General features: G+C 38.1%; 3 protein-coding genes across 3 annotated transcripts; 2 read left to right on the plus strand and 1 right to left on the minus strand.

Annotated features, from left to right (window-relative positions):
* Positions 1–814: 814 nt before the first annotated feature.
* Positions 815–2,053, plus strand: LOC149637817 (uncharacterized protein F54H12.2-like). The gene has a single exon (XM_089850729.1). It carries the CDS (start codon positions 815–817, stop codon positions 2,051–2,053), a length of 1,239 nt encoding a protein of 412 aa, XP_089706855.1.
* A 2,290-nt stretch (positions 2,054–4,343) lies between these two features.
* LOC149637818 (uncharacterized) lies at positions 4,344–6,140 on the minus strand. The gene is made up of 5 exons (XM_089850730.1): positions 5,901–6,140; positions 5,438–5,826; positions 4,902–5,266; positions 4,676–4,736; positions 4,344–4,614 (listed from the first exon to the last, which is right to left on the minus strand). Exons 1-5 carry the CDS (start codon positions 6,138–6,140, stop codon positions 4,344–4,346), a joined length of 1,326 nt encoding a protein of 441 aa, XP_089706856.1.
* A 193-nt stretch (positions 6,141–6,333) lies between these two features.
* LOC149637819 (uncharacterized) lies at positions 6,334–9,367 on the plus strand. The gene is made up of 6 exons (XM_089850731.1): positions 6,334–6,375; positions 8,537–8,721; positions 8,782–8,873; positions 8,972–9,144; positions 9,204–9,272; positions 9,356–9,367. Exons 1-6 carry the CDS (start codon positions 6,334–6,336, stop codon positions 9,365–9,367), a joined length of 573 nt encoding a protein of 190 aa, XP_089706857.1.
* The last annotated feature ends 311 nt before the right edge of the window (positions 9,368–9,678 follow it).

A 9,678-nucleotide genomic window follows, 5' to 3' on the forward strand; every position in this document is an offset into this window, starting at 1 on the left:
CACTCTTTGTTTATACCGATGTGGTCGAAAGTAGACCCGTGGGAGATGTACACATACTTCTACTAAGAATCGTTAGCGTGCAGGGTAATGATGGAGAAACGGTGGACAGGGATTTTCCTAGAACTCACTACCTCCCCCTCGCCTGCAATACCTTCCAGTCAATCGAAGTTAACATAATGAGTGAACTTGGTACCCCCATTGATTTCGCGAGAGGGAGAGTTCACGTTACGCTACATTTTAGACCTCGTAGGATGTGGTCACCCTTATAAATTAGAAGGTAAAACAGACTCGCGTGTCATTTACACTTTAAGTGTGAGATGAAGAAAGTCGCCAAATCAGATATGTCCATTAACCAATCGGACTACGATTACCACTTTTTAAACCAGATCGGAAATGGTAGCGGAGTTGATTACCATAAACACTTTCATTCTCAGATTGGTAACTCGCTGGCAGTGTACAGGAGACATCCGGTGCAACACGCTTACGGTTTAGGGAATTTTATCTTTTCAGCCTTCCGTCGAGCTATGCCATTACTCAAAAGGGGTGCCTCATACCTCGGAAAAACGTTTTTGAACACGGAGCAAAGGTCGCGGCAGACGTCGCTAACGGGATAAACATTAAAACATCGGTCAAGTCTCACTGTAAAGCCGCGGCCAAAGACGTCGCCCTAAGCGCGGTTGAAGAAGTAAGAAAAATGACTGGAAATGGGATTAAAAGGAAACGCAAGTCTAGATCACTCGTCATTTCAGTTTCGACAAGAAAGAGGAAGGCAACGTCCTTTAAACGGCCTGATATTTTTTCATAAAATATAATAATGACGCGAGTCCATCCCGATTCGCATGGGTCGGTCAGCTCCGAAGTTGAACTTTTCGACATACCCCTTACCAATACCAGCATTCTGAGTGGAGAATGGGTCGAATACATTCCCATCTCTAACATTAACGAAAATTCGACAATCACGTTTACCGTGGCTGGTAGTTCCGACGCGTATTTGGACTTGTCCAAGACTTTACTACATATTCAAGTTAGGATTGTCGACCCGTCAGATGGAAAAACAATCCCAGCAGCTGCGGACAAAGTTGGACCGGTAAATAACTTCCTGTATAGTCTTTTCAGTGAAGTACACCTTTCGGCTCAAGAGAGATCCGTTACACCATCACCGCAAAACTACCCTTACAAGGCCATGTTTCAAACGGCGGTGACGTTCGAAGGACCTGCCAAAACCAGTTTTCTTACCAGTTACATGTTTTACAAAGACACGGCTGGGAAATTTGACGTGTTGGACGATAACGAAGGGTTTAAAACAAGAGCGGCCTTCGCTAGAAAAGGGACAATAGATATGGTAGGAACTGTACACCTGGATCTTTGTCAACAACCCCGATACTTCCGAAATTTAACGGATCTCAAATTCAGGTTTGTTAAAAGTCCAAACGAATTTTGCGTGCAAGCAGCCGGTGTAGTTAAATGGAAAGTGGTTTACGAGGTAGCGTCCTTGTATGTCCGTAAAGTAAAATTACCATCGGAAGTGTTAATCGCCCACGCTAAATGTCTGGAACTGGCAACTATGAAATACCCGATTATTCGTACGGAATGTAACTCTTTTTCAATTAACAGCGGTACAAAAATATGCGTTAGAGATAATTTATTCATGGGTCAACTACCCAAAAGAGTTCTTTTCGCTCTTGTAGATCAAAATGCGTATTTGGGTGATTACGAAAAGTCTCCTTTCAATTTTCAACCTTTTGATTTATATCATATTGCGCTGTACCTCGACGGAGCGAGTGTTCCGCATAAACCCCTTACCCCAAAATTTTCAGGTGGTCAGTATATGAGATCTTATACCAATCTCTTTACCCAAACCTCTCAATGGTTATTGGACGAGGGGAACTTTATTTCACGAGGGGAATTCCCCAATGGGAATTGCATATTCGCTTTTGATTTAAGCCCCGACCTTAATAGTTTGGCCTCTCAATTTCAGTTGATAAGGAATGGTAATCTACGTTTGGAATTAAAATTCGCCAAAGACTTGCCCCAGACTATCACGATTTCGTAGAAAGAAATAGTGTTACCGTAACTTTTATTTCAAAACAATTTCAAGGAAATACCAGTCGGACATGTGGCGGGTACTGTATTTATTTTTCACTGTATAGATGTAGAGGTATTAAAATGTATGATATTTGCTTAAAGGGACACTATTGGCAAAAATTAAGTATTTTTATTCTGATTCCTTATGTTAAAATATGCCGCCTTGAATTTTTTCTGATTTTTTGAAGCGCTATTTATAGTATTAAACAATATTTGAAGTTTTGTATCCAAAACATGCATTTGAATTTTGATAAAGCGACCTACCGGCCAATCAGCGCCCGCGATTTATAAGAGTCAACCCCCAAAGGTTTTCTCGGGCGAGTCTCATTTGCGTCGTCTGCATTATGTTCAGAAATATGTAATCTACTTTTTAACACTCGAAAGAAAGACGCGTTTTCGATCGTTTAACGATAAGCGGATTAGAAACTTTAGTAATTAGCAGGTTTATGCTTTTATACGTTACACTTAAACTCAAATTACTCTCGTAATCTTATTATATTAAAATGTGGCGGGTCGTATTTTGTTGTATATCTTCAGTGTCTAGTTATAGCCTTTGGAATGGGAAGATCTGTGTACTTATTATTGTTACTATTATTTTTTGTGATCTTCGAGATGGAAAAAATTAAAAATCCATCTTTTACACCTCAGCAGAGTCAAGCTGCAACACAATTACTATCCTCCTCAAACTTTAGCAGACGACGGGCCCCGCGGAGTCACTGGTAACGAGCCCACTCTGAAAAAATACTTATTTCCCACCCTGCTTTTCCGGTTTGAAGCAGACAACATACCACTTAATATTTTCTAACCCTCACGGGATTGGCTGATTTGGCTCTATCCCTAAAGAGGTTTTTATTGGCCGGTAGGTAAGTGCGCTAAAATCGAGACCCATTGCTAAGCCTAACAAATTTTAAAAAATTTAATTTTCATTGAAAAAATTGTTTGAAAAATCAGAAAAAAATTTGAGGCTTCATATTTAATTGAAACGAACCAGGAAAAATTAAAACATGGCACTAAGATTTTCAGCTGAGAGTCTCCCTTTAAAATTTGTAAAAGAAAAGAATTTCAACGATAAAATTATATCGGAATTTATGTACAAGAGATTTTCAATAAAGTTTTTTTAAATTTAAATGTGTGTATTTTTCTTGTTCAAATCGCGCGCGAATTTATTCCTACACACGTGCGCGGGAAATTTACCTACACACGCGCATGCGCGGCCGGTCCTCGCGCTGGGGGTCTGCCCTCCCTCCTAGAATGAATTAATGTTGCCCAAGTTGTATGAAGTAAGTGAAAGAGAGAGAATTGGTATTTTAAAAAAAATTTATTGAGAATGAGAAACCTTAAACTTGAGGCTTAAAACTCATTTGCGGGAGAGAGTAAAAACAAAACTTAAAACTATACATTCTACTTGAACATTAAATTATTTAAACTTAAAAACTATACTTTATTGAAACTAAAAAAAACTATACATTAAATTATTTAAACTAAAAAGAAACTAAACATTAAATTATATAAACCTAAAAACTATACATTATTTAAACCTAAAAACTATACATTATTTAAACCTAAAAACTATACATTATTTAAACCTAAAAACTATACATTATTTAAACCTAAAAACTATACATTATTTAAACCTAAAAACTATACATTATTTAAACCTAAAAACTATACATTAACTAACAATTATTAAACATCCTTAATTTTAAAATGACCGTGTGAGTACGTCGATATTCCATCGATGATGAATCTCTTATCGTCGCAAGGGTTCAGCGCTAATTTCCTCTGTGTAACGGAATAGAGTTGATGTTTTACGCTTACGATCCGCTTCATCTCCTCGCTGGTAAGCTCCCGCTCTAGGAGACATTCCTTGTACTGGGCATGTCGGATCTTCTTTTGGACAACGCGACGACAGACACCCTTCGCCGTCTTCTTTTCACCCTTTGCCGACAGGATACTGTACATTTTTGGCCGCAAGCCGCAGAACTCCTGGATCGGAAGGCCATTGAGTTCATCTTTGAACTTCCCAAGCACCTTCTTGTTTTCATCACTGAAGAGCGGATGATCCTTGGGGTAGCCGGAAAAGTCATACATCTCCTTATTTTCGGCAAAGTCTCGGGGAAGGTCGTCCGTGAAAATTTGATAGGTGAGGCTTTCTGTAATTACAAGTAAAAAATATTGGGTTAGTTTTAAAATCAAGTGAAGGATTTTTTTTTAAATCTATAATAAACGATTAAAATACCTGTATCCGTAAAAAGAAGTTAGACATCGTCGCCATATCTAGCCTGCATCTTGTTGTAATGAAAGTCATACATGACTAATTTTGACAAGTCCAAGATTGCGAAGCAGGTATAGATGGGACGGTCCAACTTGAGGGATTTCTTCACCCGATGGATTCCAACCAGTTCGTTCCTGAAGATAGTGAATCTCTGGAATGTAGGGGAACTGGACTTCTTGATGGCCTGCTCCCGGGTCTGTACAAGATCAAAGTTGATTCGGTTGCGAAGGTTCTCCATCGTCTTACCGAAAACGCTGTTAATAGATAATTAATTTACGTGTAAAATAATAACTTGAGGGTTAGGCGGGATCATACCTGTTATTGGCCAGCTTGAAGAAATCCTTTTCAAAGTCGTTGGTCGCCTGCTTCCTCTTTTCTGTATTAAATTCAATAAAAGGTTTTAACCATGCGCCCTGCTCGAATGTGAGGATCCTATGGATTTTTCCTAATTTCATCCCCTTAGCTAGGTAAAACTTGACGTTTCGGTAGTGAAGAACATATTTCTCCCTGTTGTAAAGAGAGGTTAATAACTTTGGGAGACTATCCTTAACTTTAATTTTGAGCTTATGCAATTGTTCCACCGAAAACGGGGAAAGCTCGTCCACGCTAATAACACGTGATTCGGGGGCTAGGGGAAGGCAGTTATGTTCCTCGTGCAAACTTTCCGGGTACTCAAGATCTACCTCTAGAATAAACCCCTGGGAATCATCGTCTGGGTGATTCAAAATATTTTCACGGGTGAAATCCTGACAGGGTTGAATCGATCGAAAACCTCTCATCGGTAGATGGTGACACATTACAGTGCCGTAAAGGTTATTACAATTTAGGTAGGTAATGTAGGAAATACGTTTTGCTGGATCGAATGTTTCAGGAAGATCCTTATAATTAGCTATAGCCAACCTATGCCTAATTAATGAGACACCCCCTCTTATCCCCTTCTCAATAGGGGATAAGAGGGTCTAATAAAAGTTCCAATCTCACTCGGGTCATGCATAGCGCACTTTGCCAAGCAAAGTCGGGGCCTGTATATGCATGCGCGCAAAGCCGGGGCCTGTATATGCATGCGCGCAATCTAACTTGTAATATTCTAAACACATGGTCCTGAAACTCTCGAAAACATCCGCTAGGAGCAGAACGTCGGTCGTAACACATAAGTCATGATACTCGCCCAGATTAGCGATTTGGAATTTCTCCCAAACTGTTTGAGCCTGGGAATAATCCGCATCGCTAATCTCCTCGTCCGACAGGGTGTTGAAAAAGCCATCATTGGGTGGGAGCTCCGTCTCGTCGAATTTCGTCTGGCAGTCAAAGTAGTCGTACGGGTAGACCTGTTTCCTCAGTAGATGAGGTACTTCCTCGGCGCTGAACACAGATTTTAAACATTTAAACTTATCGGCTCCTCCTCTAGCCAGATTTGCCACGAGTGTCTCCAGCGATGCAGGCATGTACCTAATTGAGTCTAAATCCTAAGATTACCAAGAGAAAATGAAATATAAGTTTCCGAATTTGTCGGAATACACTAAATCTCATGATCTTTAACCAGCCCTATCTTATCCATTATAAGATGGGCGTCGTAACGAGAGAGATTGTGCATAAAGACCGGAACGAAATTCCTGGTCCTCAGCTTCAGGTTACACGAATTATGAGCTGCCCCCCTGTAGGCTCCGGTAGTATGATCGTGGTCACGTACTTTACAATCATTTACGGTAAAAGGTTCGTTACATAGGTAACAGTCTTGGGCCGAGGCAAACTGCGTCTTATCTAAGTTTGATAAATTCATGGGGTGTTAACTTTAATTTTACCCTGAATAATTGCATCTTCACGTAAAAGGTTTTCTAAAAACTTTTCCGTGGCATCTACCCCACGAGAAGTAACCGGTTTGGACACTGAACCATCGTGACCAACAATCACATAGCTGAACCCACAGGAGATATGCTGCGAACAGTGTTGAATCAGGTACACCCATCTCTAAAATGGTAATTAAAGCCGGTTTGTTCTCAATGAACTTGTACAAGGTATTTGAAAAATATAAACTTGAAGGGGGAATGCTGGAAAAACTGACATGTTTTTAAGTTAGTGTGAGATCTGGTATTTAACTTAAAGCAAAATGCATCCGTAACGTAGCTTCAGTAGCATTGCGCCGAATCCCAATCAACCGAACCCAATCCTATTCTACCGAAAAACCCGCACTTAGGCGGATTAAGATTTAGTCCTATGGGATAGTCCCATTGCACCGAAAAACCCGCACTTTAATATATTTCCAAAGAGGACGAGACGCCTTCTAGCCAAACCTAACCTAACAGATTTTTTTGGAAAAATGCATATTATTTGAGAAGTCAATGAAGAAAAACATCAATATTTTGGAAAAGGCGAAACATGTTAAGTGATTTATAAAATATAACTAACCTATCTTAACCAAATTGTGGCGTTTCCAAGGCAGTACAAATGTATTTAAAACGCTTTCAATGAAAAACGACATTAATAGAAATTAAACTACATAGCATTTTTGGGGTCGCTTATTTCGACAAATAGCGTCGTTTGAATTGTAAATACCAAACCCGCCGTTGGCATAAATTCATTAAAAACATTGGCGGGATAGGGTCTAATGGAATTCTGCGCAATGGGAAGATAGAATAGAAAGTGTTCGGGATTTCTAAATTTCCATGGAAACTCCATCCCTTTTTTCCAGACACAGTTAATGTTTTGTTTTCGATCCCTAATGAGAGATTTAGTCAGTAGTAGCTGATGCGCGTAATTCAATTACACGCTCCTGCAGGTTTAACTATTTTGCGTTAAAATTCTGTATTAATTCGGCAGATTATTCCTTCAAACAATAATAGGAGTGGAGTATTATCCGAATCTTTGATGAAAAACTAATTTGATGTTCCTCTTGCTATCGTTATTTTTTCGCATGCTCCCGTTTTATTTAAAGCTTGAAATTAAGTATTGTTGTTAATTGGAATATCCTGATTGTTACAAAATCCTTAAAAGATGAACTATTAAGCTGTGAAATGGTGCTGCTCATTTTATGACGAATACGGATTGGAACCGATATTCTTAAACATTTTTGAAGAACTTTTACAGGTTACGAAAATTTCAAATTTTGAATATCTTAAAATATTTCAGGATAAAGTTTTCGGTGATTTGTTTCCTTAAGAAATCGAAATATTGGGAAGATCTTCTGAATATATCGTTGAAACAATGCGCCCCATTTGGCCCAGGATATGACCTCACGGATAAAAATTACGACCATATGGACATGGCTTTCTCGATACATAAATAAAAAATACACATTTAGTTAAATATCTTTATACCTAAAGAAATTCCTGAAAGTGAGACCCTATCAAGTTAAAAGTTAATTTTTTGCATGTACCTAAATAAAGCTTAATTCACCTTTTAAAAATCACTATGAATTAATTATCTTATAACAAATAATTTAACAGGTATAATTTTCAATTCCCATAATTGTAGCTGAGATAATTTTTAAGCATTTGACATAAGAAAGTATTATTGAGGTCACTTTGTCGCCATGAAACTATGAATATGTATAAATTATAGGTAAGGTCAGAACCTTGTGATTGAGACAGAACATAGAGAGTAGAAAATTTAAACTCACTACTCAGATTTCACCTGGGCGCTTAGTTTCGCCCACTGGTGTATCGTATATTTAGTCAGCAACTTTAGTCCAAGTTGGGAATCCAAATTACGTACTATTTATGCATATTCAATATATAACAAATCGTTGAAACATTGAGTTTTCAAACTACACTTATGTAGGCCTATATTTGCGAAAACGGTTTGATTGTGTGATTGATCAAAGTCAAAATTTGTTACTGGATTTGACAAAACTGGGCGGTAGATGTCAATTAAACTAGAAGGTTTTGGAAATGATTTGGTTCAAAAACCGCTAAACATTAAGTCTGTTGAGGACTTCACAGCCTACACCGGTATTATTTCTATGAATAACCCCTAATCAAGCATTGTTTTATTGAATTAAATTCCTGTAAGTTTGATGCCCAAAGTACATATGCGAAAAATATAACAATATTCAAAAATATTCGCCTAGTAAAAACTAAGTAGAAATTAGGAATGGCACTGTACAAGTTGCTCTTGACAACAACAAAATGTGGTAAAGCCGCGTAAGAAGTATACGAGAAATGACTATTTTAAATGCAGGTTCTTAATGTGTTCGATTGCGATCAAAATCCTCACCGGGTGGAGTTAAGCGAACAGGAAAGGGAATATTCTACTTATTACCAGGCAGTTGCCAACATAAATAAAACTCAACGTATTTTCGCTGGAGAGAGCAAAAGGGTACTCATCGATTCCTGCTCTTACGCTTTTCGCGAGTGCAATAAAAGGTACATAACAATCATAATTTCATGTTCTTGAACAATTAAATAACAAACGAATTGTTTCAGTTTAATTATTGAGCTGAATAGTCTAGAGCTAGGAAACTGTTTTAAATGGATCCCGAACAAGAAACAGAACCCTTCAGTCGGAATTAATTCAGGTTTTATTAAGGCTTTTATACTTATTTTTCGTTGAAGCGCCCTTATTTAAGTGTCGTCTTTGATAAACGTTGATTCCTATTATTATATTTTGGTACAGCGTTAACAATTGATTTCAATATCGATCGAAGGGAATATCATTTGACCAAATACATTACAAAAAAGTTTGGCATGCGAATTTCCGTCGGACCTTCTCATCGTTATCTTGATTTAGAGAAAGAGAACAATGTGTTTCTAAGGGACCAAACTACTACCGTTATATCCATGAAACAAGTTCGCTTCATCGGCATGATTTCAAACTATGTAATTTGATACTTGTTCATTTATTTTAGACTACTATTCGCCGTTTGAAATCGCCTTTTAGAGACGACTGCATGGACTACAAAGATCAAACGCAAACGGTAAGCTAATACGTCGATTACAATTTCCAAGTTAAAAATGGTCTTACACGGTGAATCTCCATTACAATATGAATATGTTTAAGGTTCCTGAATAATTTATAAGACCCAACGAAGCGATCGTATACTTAATTTAATTAATTCCATTTGTTAGAACTTAGGGTTATAGTAGAAGCCGTACACATGAAGTGCGTAACACGTACCTGGGGGAGCTACACGAAATTCTCTAAGCTCCTAGGAAAGAACCTCCCCTTAAACGCGGAGAAAAATAATTCGGTAACACGGCTCCTTCGGATCCTTGCGATCCTTCCGCGTTAAGAACCGATTTACCAGGAACATAAATTAGGGAACTACTATAAAGACTGAGTAGGGTTTCTAAAATATTCTTTCAATAAAACTTTTCACAATA

This window comes from Phalangium opilio, unplaced genomic scaffold, assembly GCF_054372755.1.
Source record: "Phalangium opilio isolate 3A_F unplaced genomic scaffold, DU_Popi_V2 ptg000094l_1, whole genome shotgun sequence".
NCBI classification, from domain to species: Eukaryota; Metazoa; Arthropoda; class Arachnida; order Opiliones; family Phalangiidae; genus Phalangium; species Phalangium opilio.

Bases quoted from the DNA above. Each gene is read 5' to 3' on its own strand.
- LOC149637817 (XM_089850729.1), top strand. From the start codon at position 815: ATGACGCGAGTCCATCCCGATTCGCATGGGTCGGTCAGCTCCGAAGTT.
- LOC149637818 (XM_089850730.1), bottom strand. From the start codon at position 6,140: ATGAATTTATCAAACTTAGATAAGACGCAGTTTGCCTCGGCCCAAGAC. The intron at 5,827-5,900 runs GTTAAAGATCAT...TGGTAATCTTAG, and splicing joins TAATGGATAAGATAGGGCTG to GATTTAGACTCAATTAGGTA. The intron at 5,267-5,437 runs GTTAGATTGCGC...CTCATTAATTAG, and splicing joins ATGTGTTTAGAATATTACAA to GCATAGGTTGGCTATAGCTA.
- LOC149637819 (XM_089850731.1), top strand. From the start codon at position 6,334: ATGGTAATTAAAGCCGGTTTGTTCTCAATGAACTTGTACAAG. The intron at 8,722-8,781 runs GTACATAACAAT...GAATTGTTTCAG, and splicing joins TTTCGCGAGTGCAATAAAAG to TTTAATTATTGAGCTGAATA. The intron at 9,145-9,203 runs GTTCGCTTCATC...CATTTATTTTAG, and splicing joins CCGTTATATCCATGAAACAA to ACTACTATTCGCCGTTTGAA.